The 19,621-nt window shown below is 39.1% G+C and overlaps 2 protein-coding genes across 2 annotated transcripts; one reads left to right on the plus strand and one right to left on the minus strand.

Annotated features, from left to right (window-relative positions):
• The first annotated feature begins 7,483 nt into the window (after positions 1 to 7,483).
• Positions 7,484 to 9,630, plus strand: LOC125186581 (DUF724 domain-containing protein 2-like). Its single transcript, XM_048082975.2, has one exon. It carries the CDS (start codon positions 7,552 to 7,554, stop codon positions 9,502 to 9,504), a length of 1,953 nt encoding a protein of 650 aa, XP_047938932.1. The 5' UTR covers positions 7,484 to 7,551; the 3' UTR covers positions 9,505 to 9,630.
• Positions 9,631 to 10,430: 800 nt separating this feature from the next.
• LOC125201618 (zinc finger CCCH domain-containing protein 34-like) lies at positions 10,431 to 14,271 on the minus strand. Its single transcript, XM_048099802.2, has 7 exons — positions 13,953 to 14,271; positions 13,692 to 13,837; positions 13,222 to 13,287; positions 12,342 to 12,461; positions 11,893 to 12,225; positions 11,493 to 11,810; positions 10,431 to 11,301 (listed from the first exon to the last, which is right to left on the minus strand). The coding sequence occupies exons 1-7, from the start codon at positions 14,044 to 14,046 to the stop codon at positions 10,903 to 10,905; spliced, it is 1,476 nt and encodes a 491-aa protein (XP_047955759.1). The 5' UTR covers positions 14,047 to 14,271; the 3' UTR covers positions 10,431 to 10,902.
• Positions 14,272 to 19,621: the final 5,350 nt, after the last annotated feature.

Here is a 19,621-nt window from a genome sequence, read left to right on the forward strand (position 1 = left end):
TTCGTGTCGGGTTCGTGTTATCCGCTAACAATGCGTGTTCGTGTCGTGTTCGTGTTATCCGTTAACACATAATATTTTAATATTATTATTCTTATTAACACATAATATTTTAATATTATTATTCTTATTATTTCATTTTTCAATACTTATTTTCGTGTCATTAATGGGTTCGTGTCGTGTTCGTGTCGTGTTGACCCGAAACGGTTCGTGTCATTAATGGGTCCGTGTCGTGTCCGTGTCGTGTTCGTGTCTGAGGGTAGTGGGTCGTGTTCGTGTTCGTGTTTGAGGTTTTATTAACGGGTCGTGTTCATGTTTGTTGTTATCGTGTTCGTGTCGTTATCGTGTCGACACGATAACGACCCGACACGCACGATTTGCCACCCCTAGTGGAATGTGAGACACACTTTTTTATATTGCTTTTATAATAAAATGTGAGTGAAGTGAGTTAGTGGAATGTGGAATCTACTTACTATTTATAGTAAAAATAAAATGTGTCAATTATTATGGGATGGACCGAAATAGAAAATAATGACAATTATTGTGTGATGGGAGTACTATATATTTTTAATTATAATTAGCCAAGTGACAAAAGTGATACTGCATCCGCATAGCGTTGGCGGAAACCCATTAAAATCCATTAATGATGGCCCAATCTTATTGTATATTTTGAATTCAGGCCCAATTTCAGCTACATTAATGGGCTACATCACTGATGATCCAGTATTGAATAGTACTTGTATCCGACATGTCAATAATAATGAGATTTTTTTTTTCCAAAAAGTACTACTCCTCTATCTGGAACGTTGAACACAAGATATGAATGTTATATCTGTGGGCCCTACACGCCCAAACCCGGCATAATTACATGTTTCATGCAAGGGGAGTGTTATATTACTAACTCATAATTTAATTGCTAGCTACAACTAAATAATAGCCATTAGATATTTAAATTAAGGGTTTATATCATTAATTTCTAAATATCAATACGATCAACGAAAAACGTCAGTAAGACTATAGGATTAATTCCAAAAAATATCAATAGGGGTATTAATGTCAATTAACTACATGTTTAGTTATAACTAACTTTTAAAAGAAATCTCAAAACTTTAAATTCATATAACATATATCAAATTAAAGATAATTTCATAAGGATTCCAACGATATCCTACATGCATATGTTCCGACGTCAAAATTTGAAAAAAAAATGAAAAATTTTAATTTTTTCATACAAGCAGAAATGTCAACATACTATATAAAATATGTCAATATAATACATGTAGAATGTCAATATAAGTAATGGGTTAACATTCTTAAAACATTGTGTTGACATTCTCAAAGCATTGTGTTGATATTTTCGAAACACTATATTGACATTTTCATCCAAAACCTAATTTGGAGTTTTTATTTTATCTTTTTTTATTTTATTAATAAAAACGAAAATTACACGTGGCAAATTATAGACCACACGTTTTCTAAAATCCTATGGCCTTAAATTAGTTGTAGTTAGCAATTAAATGATGAGTTAGCAATTGATCACTCCCCTTTCATACTAAATGTTTTACTTTTGTTTCAATTTAGTATAAAAAGTATTAAGTTTATATATTAGTGTTTTAAATTAATACATTTCTTTAAATATTTTAAATACCGTTAGTTACTTTATAATTTGTCGAACTTATCATCATAATAAAAGAATAATTAGAGATTTAATACAATTAATCATTCTAAAAATATAGCAGTCAATATCAACACTTCCAGCAATTGATTGTGGTTAAAAAAAATTATGTCTCTTAATATACTCTATTTTTTATTGTATTCTTTATAGAACACGGTATAAAATAAGTGCATATTTCATCTTTACAAGTGGCTAATTTGAGCTTCAAACAGTCAATATTTAATTTTTACAAAAAAGATTCAATATCTTTTTAGTTGTATTCTCCATTGTTACATAAGAAAGTTCGAAATAAAAATGCAATTTGCTAATTTGATGGTGAAGAGTGGTGATTTTTTTTTTCTATGGCCCCGTTTGGCACACGAAATTGGAATTGAATTAGAATTGGAATTCTATGGAATTGAATTGGAATTCAATTCCAAATCTTATGTTTGGTAAAATGAGAATTGATATGAAATTGAATTGACATGTTTGATAAATATAAACATAGTGCACACACACTACACACATTTCACATATTTCACACACTACACACATTACACACACTTCACACACTACACACACTACACACACCTCACATACACCACACACACTACACACATTCCCACACTACACAAATTTCACACACTGCACACATTTCACAAATTTCACACACTTCACACACTTCGCACACTACACACATTTCACACACTATATACATTTCACACACATTTCACACACTACACACATTTCATATACTACACAAAATTCATACACTATACAAATTTCACACACAACACACGCTACACACATTTCTAGAATTTCAAACACTACACACATTTCACACACTACATACACTACACATATCTCACACACTAAACAAATTTCACACGTTTCACACACGTCACACACTACACAAATTTTACACATTTCACACACTGCACACACTGCACACCTTTCACACACTACACAAATTTCACATATTTCACACACTACACACACTGCACACTACACACACTTCATACACTACACAAATTTCACACACTACACAAATTTCACACACAACACACACTACACACATTTCTAGAATTTAAAACACTACACACATTTCACACACTACATACACTACACATATCTCACACACTAAACAAATTTCACACGTTTCACACGCGTCACACACTATACAAATTTTACACATTTCACACACTACACACACTCCACACATTTCACACACTACACAAATTTCACATATATCACACACTGCACACATTCCATACACTACACACACTTCACACACTTCATACACTTCACACACTTTGCACACTACACACACTTCATACACTACACACATTTCACAAACATCACACACTACACACATTTCACACACTACACACATTTCACACATTTCACACACTACACAAATTTCACACACTACACACATTTCACACATTTCACACACCACACATTTCACAAATTACACACACTACACACACTTCATACACTACACACATATCACACACTTCGCACACTGCACACATTTCACACACTACACAAATTTCACACACAACACAGAGTACACAAATTTCACACACTACACACATTTTTAGAATTTCACACACTACACACACTTCTCACATTTCATACACTACATATATTTCACACACTACACAAATTTTACACATTTCACACACTACACACATTTCACACACTACACACATTTGACACACTACACAAATTTCCCACACTACACACATTTCACAAATTACACACACTACACACACTTCATACACTACACACATTTCACACTTTGCACACATTGCACACAGTACACACATTTCACACACTTACACACACTACACACATTTCAAACACTACACATATTTCACACACTACACACTTTTAGAATTTCACACACTACACACACTTCTCACATTTCATACACTACAAAATTTGAACACATTTCACACACGTCACACACTACACAAATTTTACACATTTAACATACTACACACATTTCACACACTTCACACACTACACACATTTCATACACTACCCACATTTCACAAACCTCACGCGCTACAAAAATTTCACAAATTTCACATACTACACACACTACACACATTTCACACACTACACACAGAACACACTACACTACACACAGAACACACACTTCACACACTTCATACACAACACACACTTCGCACACTAAACACATTTCACACACGGTACACATTTCACACAATAACACACACTACACACATTTCATATCCTACACAAATTTCACACACTACACACGCTACACAAATTTCACACACAACACACACTACACACATTACTAGAATTTCACACACTACACACATTTCACACACTACACACACTTCATACACTACACATCTCACACACTAAAAAAATTTCACACATTTCACACACGTCACACTACACAAATTTTACACATTTCACCCACATTTCACACACTACACACATTTCACACATTTCACACACTACACAAATTTCCCACACTACACACATTTCACAAATTACACACACTACACACGCTTCATACACTACACACATTTCACACACTTCGCACACTGCACACATTTCACACAGTACACACATTTCACACACTTACACACACTACACACATTTCACATACTACACATATTTCACACACTACACACGTTTTTAGAATTTCACACACTACACACACTTCTCACATTTTATACACTACATATATTTCACAAACTACAAAAATTTTACACATTTCACACACGTCACACACTACACAAATTTTACACATTTCACACACTGCACACATTTCATACACTACCCACATTTCACAAACCTCACACACTACACAAATTTCACAAATTTCACATACTACACACACTACACACTACACACATTACACACATTTCACACACTACACACATTTCACACACTACAACACATAGAACACACACTTAACACACTTCACACACTTCATACATTACACACATTTCACACACTGCACACACTACACAAGTTTTGCATATTTGACACACTATACACACTATACACATTTCACACACTACACACAATTCACACACCACAAAAATTACACACACTATACACATTTCACAAATTTCACACACTACACACACTTCATACATTACACACATTTCACACACTTCGCACACTACACACATTTCACACACTATACACATTTCACACACTTACACACATTACACACACTGCACTAATTTCACACACAACACACACTACACAAATTTCACACACTATACACATTTCTAGAATTTCACACACTACACATATTTCACATACTACACGCACTCCACACACTTCATACCCTACACATATTTCACACACTACAACATATTTCACACACTACACAAATTTCACCCATTTCACACACTACACATATTTCACACACTTCACACACTACACACACTACCTACGCTTCACACACTACGCACACTTCACACACTTCACACACCACACACACTTCATACACTACACACATTTCACACACTTCACACACCACACACACTTCATACACCACACACATTTCACACACTTCACACACTACACAAATTTTACACATTTCACACACTACACACATTTCACACACTTCACACACTTCACACACTACGCATATTTCACACACTTCGCACATTATACACATTTCACACAGTACATACATTTCACACGCTACACACATTGGAAAGTGAGTTGAAGGAGAAAAATAATGTGTTAAAAGTGTCTTGGAGTATAGAAAAGTGGAGTCAGTTTAACTATACTTGGGATATGTTTATGTTTAAGTCACTTTTTAGCCATATATTCCTCACCTACCAAAGAGTCTACATTACAACCAAAATGAAAGACCTTTCGGACTTTTGAAGCTTAATCACATCTAGTAGAGAAGGGATTAGATTTTGAGCAAGCTTATGGTAGACTTTGCATGATGTATGATTTGAGTGCTAGATACTTTACCTTTATACACTTTGAGAGTGAGAGAAAGAACACTTCTCATCTTTGGAAGTTTGCCACATGTGAGTGCTTGAATTCAAGGTGTTCCACGAGTTAGTAATGAAAGTGCACTAATAAGTCTTGCTTGATTTGATTGCGTTAATTCATGCTTAATCTATTCTTTCATCTTTTGAGGCAATTATGACGTCTAGTCCTTGTGCATTCCGTGCGTCTATACTTGTGTCTTTATTGTTTTGTTCGAGGACAAACAAAATGTAAGTTTGAGGGAGTTGATACGCTCGGATTTTGCACGGTTTTAAGGCCATTATTTGGTCCGTTTTGAGTGTCTGTGTTGCATTACATGTCCATTATTTGCATATTTTGTCTATTTTGGTATTTTGACGTGTTTTGTGAAAAGTGTGCAACATAGAGCACAAAAGGGGCATAAAAAGGTGAATTTCTGGAAGATGGAACTGAAGGGACGCCCAGCGGCCCACTGGAACAAACGCAGCGGTCGCTGCAAAGACTCCAGAGGGATCTGACTCTCTCCAGCGGTCGCTAGACCCTTGCCAGCGACCGCTGGGAAAACGTGGCGCACGACAGCTGTGTTCAAACTCAATTTTTTGACGATCCTGAAATCCGATCAGGGTGTTCTATATGCCATTCTCTTCGTCTTTGAAAGAGATTTCCAATGGTATTTAGATCATCTCAATCAGAGTTCTGTGGAGAAAGTTATGATCATTCTACAAAAGTCGCGCAAAGCTGTCAAATGCTAGCGGGAATTTAGGCGGAAATTCGGAGAAGGAAATAAGATATTACCTTGTGAAGACAAATCTTTTCCTTACATTATAGGGAACGAAATTTACCTTCTCCAAACCTTTTTCATGCCTATAAATACCCATAACCTAATTCATATTATTCACCAATCTTAGAGCCTTAATTCCATCCCCTACCTTATACATAAATTCCTCCATCATCTACAAGGAGCATAGAATTCAATGGAGATCAAGCAAGAGCAAGATTAATTCTTCCGGGTTTTATCTATTTTTTGTTTTATTGAACATGTCTTATTTTGCTTATATTTATTTAGATTATCTGGATAGCTAAATTCATAGAATCCTAGGGGATGAGAGTAATTGACTCTATGTAGTTCTTTTTGATTTGTTTAATGTTCAGAACTCGTTTTACTTTAATTATTCCTTGGTTTATATTTAACTGCTTGATTGTTACTTTGATTATTGTTAATCTCTTATCGGTGATTTATGTAGTATGTGAAATATGTGTAGTGTGTGAAATGTGTAGTGCGGGAGATGTGTGAAATTTGTAGTGCGGGAGATGTGTGAAATTTGTGTGTTGTATGCAGTTTGTGAAATTTGTTAGTGTGTGAAGTGTGTGAAATTTGTGTAGTGTGTGTGAAATGTGTGTAGTGCATGAAATGTGTGTAATGGGTAGTGAAGCTATCTAATTTTATGACTATTTGAAATTCCAATTTTTTACTTTTGATTTGGAATCCAAATCATGGAATTGAAAATTTTAGAATTATAATTCAATTCCAATTCTATACTACATTTTTGTGATACATTGAGTAATAAAATTAACTTTGTCTGAAATAATTAGTGGAAAGTTTTAATTTAAAATTCTTTGTACAACTTTGAAACATTGATGAAACTTTTTATATATATAATATAATAGGAAGTAATGATGTTAGTAGGGACTTAACCAAATGTATTAATTTAAAATACTAATGTAACTTTTTATACTAAACATGTAAAATTAATAATTTTTATACTAAATTAAAACAATGATAAAATTTTTGTATGAAATATTTAATTACCCCAAAAACCCATCGGAATTTATTTCTCATCTTTCCATACGAAAGAAGTTCAACACCTCCTTATTTGTTCTTTTGCTTTATTCTCTAATAAAACCTAAAAATGGGAGAAGCACGCAGCGGCGGCCACCAATTTCCGGTGGGTTCCGTTGTTGAAGTGCTGGATAAAGAGGCAGGCGTGCGTTTAGTTTGCACTGTGGTCCCTCCGCCCAGAAACATCGAGCCCCAAAATGAGGGGAAGCTTTATGTCAGGTACAGATATCTCCCGGTGCGCAGAGGCTGCGCGGGACGCCTGCGCGAGTTCGTCCACGTGTCGTCCGTGCGCCCGACGCCCCCTCCGCACAAGCCGAGCAAGCGCTTCCAGCTGAACGACGTCGTCGAAGCGTACTACACTGGCGGCTGGTGGAAGGGCGTCGTCTCTTCCGTGTCGGACGGCGGCGAGAAGCTCGTGGTGACGTTTGAAAACCCGCCTGAGCAGCTCCGGTTTGCGCCGTCGAATCTGCGGCCGCTCTGGGATTGGGTCGATGGGGTTTGGACCTGGCCTCAGAGAAAGGGGGAAAATGGCGCCTTGAAGGTGGGAGAGAAGGTGGAAGTTTCGATTGATTTTGATTTGGATTTGGATTTGGGTTCGGATTTTGATTTTAGGGCTGCTTGGTTTCCCTCTGTGATTGTGAGGGATTTGGGGAATGGGGTTTATTCGGTGAAATTGAAGGATAAAAATGTTAAATGTGTTGGTATTAGGCCTTCCCCTCCGGTTCTAGATGATGGGGAATTTAGGGTTGGTGAGAAAGTGGATGCGTTCTTCGATTGTGGGTGGTGGACTGGATTTATTATTAAGAAGGTTAAGATGAATGAGTACATTGTGCTTTTTGAGGACACGGATAATGCTATGTTATTGAATCGCTCGGAATTGAGGCCGCATTTGGAATGGAAGGACGGGAAATGGCTCATTCATCATGATGGCGCCGCCTCTTCCACAACAAAGTCTAAAAGGAAAAGAAAATCGAGTTTTTCTTCTTTGAAAAGGCACAAGCCCCAAACTGAATATGATCGCGATGTGCAGCGATTGATCGATGAAGATTCTAGGGCTCCAAATGAAGAAACAAAGCACATAGATAAAGACGGTGATGATATTGAATATTATCGTGATGTGCTGCGATTGATCAATGAAGATTCTAGGGCTCCAAATGAAGAAACAAAGCACATTGATAAAGACGGTGATGATGTTGAATATGATCACGATGTGCAGCAATTGAACGGTGAAGATTCTATGGCTCCAAATGAAGAAACAGAGCACATTGATAAAGATGGTGATGATGTTGCATATGATCACGATGTGCAGCAATTGAACGGTGAAGATTCTATTTCTAGGGCTCCAAATGAAGAAACAGAGCACATTGATAAAGACGATGATGATCTTGCATATGATCACGATGTGCAGCAATTGAATGGTGAAGATTCTATTTCTAGGGCTCCAAATGAGGATAGTGTGCAGAAACTTCCGTTTGTGAAACGCAACGCTATTTGGAAATCCAAAGAGTGGACAGAGGTGCTGCAGAGGATGCCACATTTTGAGCCGCTGCGCGCCTTCAGGGAGAACCAGCGGGAGGGGTTGGCGATAGCGTGTATGGTGACCTTCACGAACGTGGTGGAGGCGAGCCACAGGTTGAAGTTAACAGACGCCAAGAGTGAGATGGACGACATCCAGGAGACGCTGGTGGACTTGGAAGACTATGGTTTTCACGTTGGGGAGGTGAGGGAGCGGGTGACCAAGTTGTTGATGGCCAAGGAGGAGGCGGAGAGGCTGGATGTTGAGGCTAAGGGGATCTTGAAGCAGATTGAGGCGCGGAGTGAGAGGAGGGAAAGGATTGAGGGGGAGATGCGGGAGATGAACATGCATATTGGGAGGCTGCAGGAGCGGCTTAAGGTGGCGGAGGTGGAGGAGGAGAAGGAAGTGGAGGAGATCGGGCATTTGCAGGCTAGGTTGGAGAAGAATCAGAAGCAGGTAGAGAGTTTGAGGTCTGATTTTGAAGCCTCTGTTAGCAATGGCGATTGATGATTTGAACTAAGTGTTGATGTGTTTTGTAACTGCTGTTAAGCTTTGTGTTTGTAGAGAGATGGAGATGAAATGAGGTGCAGATAATTGGATATATGCTGAAATGAAATCTATGGTTAAATTGTACTCCATATTTTAATTTTCATTATATTCTTGGAATCTCTAGAGGCCTATAACTATTCGAATTGATGCTTTCTTGAGAAGTAGGAGAGCAGCTGTAATTGATCCAAAATTGATGCTTTCTTTGATTGTACATCTTTGAGCATCTTCTTGAGTGCCAACAAAAACTGCTGGAACAGATGGGGTGCAGCCTCCATCTCCCTCCCATGCTTCTGCTTGTCTAGCTCGTAGACGAGCCGTTTTATGGCGTGGCACATGCAGCAGGTGCTCTTGCTGAAGATCACCACAGCATTCTTTGCACCCAGTTTTACCACATTTGTCTCCATAAACACTTAGTATGTTTTTGAAGTTAAAACTATTTCAAAATTTGACATTATATCTTGAGATTTTTTGGTTTGTTTGTTTGGTGGTGATGATGGTTTTGGTGCTAGTGTATATATAGAGGTGGGAAAAGTTTTGCGTGTGTTGATTTGTTTAATGCACATATTTGGATTTTGAGGAATTTGGAAAAGGTCAAAATTCCTTGATATCAAGCTCTGGATATGTAACACTCTACTAGCATTATTTCGTCCAAAACATCTTACTCCAAATAGCGTGTGAACATCTTGCTCGAGGCTTTATGATCAATTTTTGCTATACGAATTATTATTCGATATCTTTGTGTATATTCAATCCTTGAATATGTCCTTCCTCTTCCCCCTTCTTACATTCCATCCTTAGCTGTATCTCAGGCCTTGCTATGTGTAGTCGACAAAATGAAAACTATTTGGTATGCAAAATTAAACAACATCAAAAAACAAGATGAATAAAATAAACAACTTCTTCAATATTTATTAGTTGTGAATCATAATTTATTAAAGCATCCGGAGTTTATCATAACTACAGGTCTTACATAATAAAGGCAAGTATACAAATTTTCCCTGTAATTAATCTGATAAATATCAAATTCTTCCACCAAAAATCCCCACAAAAAAAGGGGGGATATCAAGATCACCCTCACGTTATTATTCATCCCAAATTGGTATGGTTCCTCCTAATAATGGAATGACAAAGAGGTGTGAGTACAACAGAATCCGGTGGAGAACGGGGGTATCACGTATTCTCTGGGAAACAAGTTCTCGAGAAAGCAGCACGAATAGACACATCATGCTCCAAATTTGAGCCATGACAAGAATTACCTAGAGGGAAGACCAGTTCGGTGGTTTTCCAAAACCGAACCATCTGTTTTATGGAAGATACTTGAACAGTATTATCGGGATAAAACATATTCAGTTTCATTCAACTTGAGATTTTAGCTTCGCCTTCTTGGTTAGAGCTACTACCACCAATTGAAGAGGTAATGCCCTGCTCAGAATGATGAATGCCAAATTCAGGAATCGCCCCGCTTCTAGAGAATGTTGAGCCAATTGAAGCGCTTGAGCTGTTCGCAGATGACAAATTTGATGAGGCATCTGTGCTGAAACCCGAGAGAAGTTCAGGCCTCAAGTCCAAGGAAGATGATGATGATGGGGCCAAAGTCGCGTTAGTAGATCCAACAGGGTAAGGCGCTACTGGCATATCAGTCAGAGAAGATGCAGATGTACTGTAACTCAAAGCTCTCATTGGGTGATCAAATTTGCACGAGGGCCCAAATTTGCATACTCCATTTTGAGCATAGTGGGAGCAAAGGGGTGCGCCCTAAGAACAAACCAAATAAATTTTGAGAAACATTATGTACAAGGACACAACAGAATGTAGTATTACCGAGATGCGACATGAAGCAAATAGTAGAATTGATAACAACACGTTGCAAGCAAATGGCTGGTCTTATTATTCTATAAGCATACGCTATAATCAATTCTGAGATGCGAGGAGGATCAAACACTTACAGGGCGCATTGGAAGGCCCATGGGACTGAGTAGAACAAATGATTTTTGTGTACTCCACTCTGGTGGATGATGATATTTACACGTCAAGCCAAATTTACAATCCCCAGTCCTCAAATAATACTGGCATTCTGGTTGACCGGGCCTGTCAGGAAAAGTATGTTCCTTCTGGCTGCTGCTGGAGGGACCAGCCAAAGAAGTACCGGAAAGATGTGCCCCCATGTATGTAGTTGTTGAAGGAGGTAACTGTGGTATCCCATAAACTGGGCCTGCACCGATGGTAGGTTGAGTACTTTGCAGGGCGCCAGGGCTAACTTGTGCCTATATCATTTATATCTACAATTTAGTAAAAGACCACGACATATCTACAAGAATCTGTAAAACAGAAGTCAAAGGGACGTACCGAATATGGATTCCAGCCAGGAACTGGAACACCGCCAGGCGTGAGGAGCACAGGAGCATAACTTCCAGGAACATATGATCCTGGAAGCATGGTTGGCCTAGGAACAGGCCAGTTTCCATGAAGAACCCCATATTGTTGAGAAGATTGAACTGAAGGAGACTGCACAGTTGGATACAGTGTAGGTGTAGGCATAATTGCTGGACCAGCCAAAGGCCTGGGGCCAGCACTAGGGGTGGGCATCTGTATCCCAGCTGGCTGTGGATGATGAAATTTACATGTTACACCAAACTTGCATTGCCCGGTTTTAATATAATATAAGCATTCCTTTTCTCCCTGCAACGAAGAACACCCTATGAGACAACTGAGTGATTTGAGACAGACGTTTAAGTGAACTATAAAAAGAATACAGTAAACAGCGTAAACAAGCATTGCAGTTATTGAACAGAGACCTGTCGCAATGGATAACCATAAAAATTGAGTGTGAGTGGAGATGAAGATCCAGCTCCATGCTTTGGGTGGTGATATTTGCAAGATGCACCAAATTTACACATTCCCGTCCGCATGTAGTACTACAATCATGACCTCAATAGATAGCATAAAGTTTAAAGATCAAGAATTATACAAATTAGCAATAATTGGTGATAATAATGAGAGTTCTTAGAAACAATTAGATGATGTGCTCTTTTTGCTTAAAATGGTGGGTTAAGATTCATCATAGAGTAGCTGTAATGCCATGAAGAATAGAGTTTGCGCTTCTGTGAGTTAGCATGCCGTGTCAGTATATGATATTTTAGAATAGACTCCAGCAAGCAATATCTGACAATAAGCAGCCCCAGCACCATGGATCACTGGTAAACTAAAAACGTTTCATCGAGAACTAGGAAAAAGGTGAATCACATTAGGAGCAAGATCTAGCACATGCACATGTGGTACTTTCAACAAGATTCGATCCTGTACACTAGAGCTCAACATATTTAAACAGACAGAAGCAGCAAGATTTAGTTAATATGGAGTACATGATACATAGACTTACTGAACTTTACATCATTCAGTAATCAACGAGTTCCACAAACCACATCAGACATACAAGACAAAATGGACAACCACCAAAAACTTGCCTTTTTCCATAAGCCAAGAAGCAGGTGAGATTATGATTGGCCTGTAGTGTAGTTACTATATCCATTTTCCACTTTCCACAAAATCAAGTACTAACTATTAATGTCATGAGAAATAATACACAAAAATTAGATGCTAAGCACATTGTACTGCTGAGCATAAAATGTGCACAGATTCATCAGGGCAGAGTCAAGATTATATGCAATTGTATACCTGACAGACAGGTTCACCATGGCGTTCCGGGTACTCACCTCCAGTAGCCCTTAAATCACCCATTACCTAGAGTCATGTGAAAAGAAAAATCTTAGTTTATGCATGTTTACAAAGTGATATTATCACCCAACATCATAAACAATTTCCTCTGCCAATTTAATCAAAACGGCAAGATTCAACTTGGCCCTAGTTTCTATAACCACGAATGCAGCTCAATAAATGGCTGTTCATTCGATGTGATCATCAAATTTCTTCCAAAGATTCTGTTTCCATTGCATCAAACCACTGAACCAACCAACTCCCAAAAGAGGAACAAGAAATCGCATATCCCCATTGATACTAGTCTGATATCTACGAATAAATGAATAAACAAGCCACCGAATTCCCCTCTTTAACATCATGATCAAACCAGTCGTGCATCAAAAAAGGTTTAAAATCCAACTCCAAGGCTAACAATTGAGGGCTTTTACCGCACTACGGTCACGCGGATGATTGAACCGGCAGCGATTGCCATAGCCACAGATTCCAGTTCTTAAGTAATAGATACAATCGGGCTCATCGGGCCTCTCAGGGTAAGATTCGGAACCGTCACCGAGGCCTAATCTCCACATAGGCTCTGCATTAACAAAATCAAACCTCAAATCAATCAGCATTATCCAAACTCGGAGCTAAAGTGAGTAAATTCCACACAAATTTAAGCGAAATTCAAACGAAATTCACATGTAACTCGCCTTCCAGCCCGATTTCGCCCCCCGGCCTCGTCCATTCCGCCGCAGGATCCACCGACCTCGGCTCCATTGCCTGCGTCTCGCTATACCTATCCATGTACACACACTCTCTCTCTCTCTCGAACTGACTAAATTATATACACTGTATAATGATTTATACTGAAGCAGTACACCATGTACTTGTATACATACGATATATATAACGTAATTTTGTACACAAAAGCTAGGCTTGATGTGTGATGGTGTGAAACGGAGGTTGTTTGATGAAGAAGAGGGGTTTGGTGGTTTTAGAGAGAGAGTGAGAGAATGACGAGAGAGAGAATGGGTTTATTTTTCAACACAGCACCCTTTTATATCTTCACACTCGTGTAATTAATTTTTTTATTCAGATGTAGAAACTCATATTCTATTCTTCTATTTTATTTTTTTTTGCTCATTGTTTCGTGGTAGTGTTAGTTTTCTTAGGCGTGAGAGAGTTGCCTTGTGTCGGTGGAGCTAAATGTTGAATATAATTATATGAACTGTGTTAAGCGAACGGCATAAAGTGGATTCAAATGTTAGGCAAAATAATATAAACTGGACTAAGCGAACGGCATAAAGTGGCTTAAAATGTTAATACAGTACACCTTGCTTCCTCCAAATATAGTGCAATTAATGGATAATAAGAGTTTTATGGTAATACTATTAAGAGGCGGCTAGCCGATTCGCGGCGTTGGCCGATCGGCTAGCCGAATCATTGCAATCGGCCAGCGTCGAATCGGCTAGAAAATCGGCGTGGGCTAGCAGGTCGAGGGGCGCTGGCCGCCATTGTGGCGTGCCGATCGGCCAGCGATCGGCCAGCGCCTATTTTCTTCGTTTTTTTTTTTTTTTGAAAACCTATATATACGCGATTTTAGTTTCATTTTCATTTGCACCACTTGTTTTAACGAGTTTTCTCTCTCTAACTTTCTGCACAAGAGCATCATCGAGGGATGAGTCACGCGGGTGGTAGTGGTGGGGATGCTGAGGAGTACGAACGGCAAATGAACGAGGCTATGGAGGCCTACATGAACCGCGAGATGGAGCGGTACATGCGAAGGGTGGAACAGCAGGCGGTCCCTCGCCCTCCACCGGTTGTCCACCGCCGAGCAGTGATTGATCGGGATCACGTAGCTGCACATCAGCGGCTATATGACGACTACTTCGCTCCGAACCCGCGGTTTCCAGCAACCATGTTCAGGCGGCGTTTTAGAATGCGCAGGGAGTTGTTTATGCGTATCGTTGACGCTTTGGAGCGTCGATATCTTTATTTCCGTTTCAGGCACGATGCGGCTGGTAGACCCGGCCACACCCCTATCCAAAAGTGCACGGCTGTAATCAGACAGTTGGCCTACGGAGGCGCGGCAGACATGTGGGATGAGTACCTCCACATCGGTGAGACGACTTCTCTGCAATGTCTGAAGTATTTCTGTCTGGGCGTGATAAACATTTTCGGTGAGCAGTACCTTCGAAGCCCTACTCCTCAAGATTGTCAGAATTTGATGCAGATGCACGGGGAGCAACATGGGTTTCCCGGGGTGTTAGGAAGCATAGATTGTATGCATTGAGAGTGGAAGAACTGTCCGACTGCCTGGAAGGGGGCCTACACGACCGGCTACAAGGGAAAGAATCCCACGATGATCCTCGAGGCCGTAGCTGATTACCGGCTGTGGATCTGGCATGCGTATATTGGGGTAGCCGGGTCGAACAACGACCTCAACGTCCTTAACTCGTCGCCCCTCTTCAACGAGAAGTGTCAGGGCATCGGTCCAGCCGTCTCATTTGTGGCCAACGGCAACCGGCATGATATGGGCTACTACTTGGCGGATGGGATATACCCTAGGTGGCCTGTCTTTGTGAAGACGATCAGGCACGCAAGTGATGAAAGGAAGGCCTACTTTGTGGAACGACAGGAGTCGGCGCGCAAGGATGTGGAGCGCGCATTTGGTGTGCTCCAGTCTCGATGGGCGGCAATTAAGGGTCCAACGCGTTTGTGAGATGTCAAATGCGTTTCCCACATAATGTACGCTTGCATTATCATGCACAACATGATCGTCGAAGACGAAGGCGTACAACTGACTAGTTGGGCCAATGACGATGAAGCCGGCCCAAGCCACGGAACGGCCACCCCTAGCGTACGACGTGGGGTACCTCTCGATGAAGTCGGCCGCCTCAAGGAATTTGCCGACATGCGCCAAGTGGATGCTCATATTCAACTCCAAAAGGATATAATTGAAGAATTGTGGGCACGGAGGACTGCACGGCGATAGTTTTTTTTCTTTATCATATAATTTTTTTTTTATCTATGTACCTTTTTTAATGCAATTAATGAATTTTCTCATATATGTCTCGTAAATTTAATTCCGTAATTTAATCGTAATTTTAATTCCGTAAATGTAGTATTTTTTGAATTATTTTTATTGCAGCTGGCTTATGGCTGGCCTATATCTGATGTGGCAGGTGGATTTTTAGTGCTGCTGACGTGGCAGGGAGAGAGAGTGGCTGGCCTATGGCTGACCGATTTATATTGTGGAGGCTCTAAATAAAGTATTAGAGAAAGACGTGAAGTGGTTAAAAACTGTTAGTAATAAAGTAGAATACAAAAATATTTAAAAGTTAGGAGTAACATAAATCGAAAGTAACTTTTCATAAATATTTACAAGTTAGTAATAAAAATTGATAGTAACTTTTTATTTTTACTAATGAATCAAATTTTAATGGACATACAAAAATAAAAATATAGAACTACTTTTCATTTATAAAGGGAACGTTTTTGTAATTTGAGAGTATGATTTAAGTCTTATAGAGAAGAACGGGTGGGGATAGACGCAAGAGGCGTCAGTTTCCAGCGGCAGGATTGTTGTTCTATGTTGCAGTTTGGGTTTCAGGAGTTTGAAAAAAACAATATCTTACATAGAAAAAAAAAAAAAGACTAAGAAACTAAATTTTGATTTTTTATTTCTTGAATGAATTGATAATGACAAAGTTTCTATAGGAAAATTAAAATATAAAGCACTAAACGGCATAATACAATCCAAATAAAGAAAAAGAAATTACACAAAAATAAACTAAAATTGAAATACTAATTAAAACTTTAAACCGTATTGTAAAAGATAAGCCGAGTCGATGAGTCATCTTTCCACAAGATGAGATATACCTCGGTGGTGCTCTCGGACTAACGTGTCGTCCCCAAAGATAAAACGGCTTTGTCTCTGAAGTAGCAGTCTCTGAAGTAGCAGCATCACTAGCAACAGAGCTCCGACGAACTGAAAGATGGCGAGGGCAGAGCTTCGACAGAAGAAAAATGCTTAGAGGGACAGAGAGAGTTTTTGCTATAAGTGTAGAGATTTCAAGTGTATCTCGAAATGTCTTAGTGTAGAGAATGCAAGACTATGCATCTCTTTTATAGGCAATGGGGAGATATAGAGTCAATTCTGCCATTAAGGCGGATTGGTAACAGTAGGCAGTTAATATATTACTCCCTCCGTCCAGCAATAGTAGTCCCATTTCTCCAAGGCACGGGTTTTAAGAAAATTTTGGAGTGTGTAATAAATGGTGTATTATAGTGGAATTTGGGACCCAACTCAAATGTGTTAAACATTTTTGCTTCATCTTGCATTCAAGATTGAAAAAGAAGCTGCCAAATTTTTTTTTTCTGCATTGCATACCATTTCAATGAACAAACACATAATGGAATTTTTAATTTCAAGCTGCCAATATATTCATGGACATAAATTAAAAACTGAATTTAAAAAAATCCTCAACTTAAACAAAATGTTTTCCATTACTATCAAAATGAGTGGAAATCTGCTCCAAATCTGAACCAAAATTTCAAATCAACCACCATCCATGGCATAGCTTTCAGATCTGTTATTTTCCATCCGAAATCCGAATCTTAACCCATAGAAGGGGGTTAGGGTTTCAGAGTGTACTGGAGAAGAGGAGGAGGCGGCATTTGGGAGGAGGAGGAGGAGGAGGCGACGGCGGCAATTGGGAGGAGGAGGAGGAGGAGGAGGAGGCGGCGACGGTGGCGATTGGGAGGAGAAGGCGGCGGCGGCGATTAGGAGGAGGAGGAGGAGGCGGCGGCGATTGGGATAGTGAGACGAGAGTGAGAGAGAATGAGGGAGAGAATGATGGTGAGAGAGTGAAATTAAAGTTGGGTGGGGGGATGTTTTTTTATGGCAATTGTGTAAATTAGTGAGAAGGAGGAGGGTAATTAAATTGTCCAAATATGGTAAGTAGAACCGGGACTCCTATTCCCGGACGTCCCAAAACAGAAAAACGGGACTTCTATTGCTGGACGGAGGGAGTATTTCTCACTCACTGGGAATTGGTTTAGATAAAATGCATATACCACAATCATATACTCGAAGCATAGATCGATTATAAATAATTTGAAATCTAAAATATTTTGTCACTTGTACAACCTGGTCAATTTGTGTTGACCGGACTACGATTCTGAAAGGAGGCAGGTTTGTCATACACTTCAGTTTTGTGCACGCGTGGTGCGTTAACTTGGTCAGGAGGGTGCCTAGCTAGACCTAGTCTCGTCGTTGATTATGACTTAAACTAGGCCATAACTTAATGTGACATGCGAAAATAGACAAACATTACCTATTTGTGCACCTGAAATGAAAAGTGGCATACTGAAATTTACTAAAACTAATCTAATCAAAAGGTAAAAGAAACAAGGGACCACTACCCTAACTAACTACCTAGTTGATGCACTTTTTATTAGCACTAAAAATACCTGCAAGTATACACGGTAGATTTAATATAGCTAAAGGTCAGTATTGGGATATCGAACACGGGGAATATAATTGCAACTGGCTATCATGTACTAAACGTCAAATACTATCTAGAGAAACAAGAGTTTCGGTGTGAAATTTATAAAACTAGACATAAAGTAAAACAATAAAAGCAAAGAAGATAGAATTAGGAAAATAGAGGAATTTCAAGGATAATGATTTCACTAACTCTTAAGTTATTCTAATTAGTTCTATGTTCATCCGACTCAAATTTTACCACGATCTCTCCCTATCATGCATCAATACTCATGTCACAATTATTGTCTGAACATATAAGATAAACCAATCAAAGCTATCACCGATCAAAGATTGGCAATAATCAAGGTAACGGCCAATTAGTCGAACAAAAGTACAAGAAAAATCAAGTGGAAACGAGTTCTGAACATTAAACATAAAAAGAACTATATAAAAGTCAAATACTATCAAACCTCAAAATTCTATTGTTTAGCAATCCATAGCCAGATGAACTAAAACAATAATTAAAGTACGAGACATGAAATAAACAAACAAAACCCAAGGATGAATCTTGAAGTCTCCATGCTCCTCTTGCCTTGCTTCAATCTCCAAGAATGATGGAAGAATTAGGTTATGGAGTAGAGAAGGAGGATGGAGGGGGAGGCTATGGAAGGGTTGAATTCTATGAATGAGGTTACCCCATATAAGCTTGAGAAGGATTTAAATTTAGTAATAAGTTTCCTCCAAATATTAGGAAAGATGTAATTTTCGTTCCCCATAGTAGAAGGAAAAGATTTGGCTTCACAAGGTAATATCTTCTTTCATTCTTCAAATTTCCGCCTAGACTGCAGCTGGCAGCTTTGCGCGACTTTGGTAGAATGGCCATAACTT

This window comes from Salvia hispanica, chromosome 2, assembly GCF_029641045.1.
Source record: "Salvia hispanica isolate PSC_SH4W2 chromosome 2, Shi_PSC_v1, whole genome shotgun sequence".
NCBI classification, from domain to species: domain Eukaryota; kingdom Viridiplantae; phylum Streptophyta; class Magnoliopsida; order Lamiales; family Lamiaceae; genus Salvia; species Salvia hispanica.

Coding starts and splice junctions, on each gene's coding strand:
- LOC125186581 (XM_048082975.2), top strand. CDS start 7,552: ATGGGAGAAGCACGCAGCGGCGGCCACCAATTTCCGGTGGGTTCCGTT.
- LOC125201618 (XM_048099802.2), bottom strand. CDS start 14,046: ATGGATAGGTATAGCGAGACGCAGGCAATGGAGCCGAGGTCGGTGGAT. Junction 13,838..13,952: donor GGGCGAAATCGGGCTGGAAG/GCGAGTTACATG, acceptor TTGTTAATGCAG/AGCCTATGTGGAGATTAGGC. Junction 11,811..11,892: donor CTGGCTGGAATCCATATTCG/GTACGTCCCTTT, acceptor TAAATGATATAG/GCACAAGTTAGCCCTGGCGC.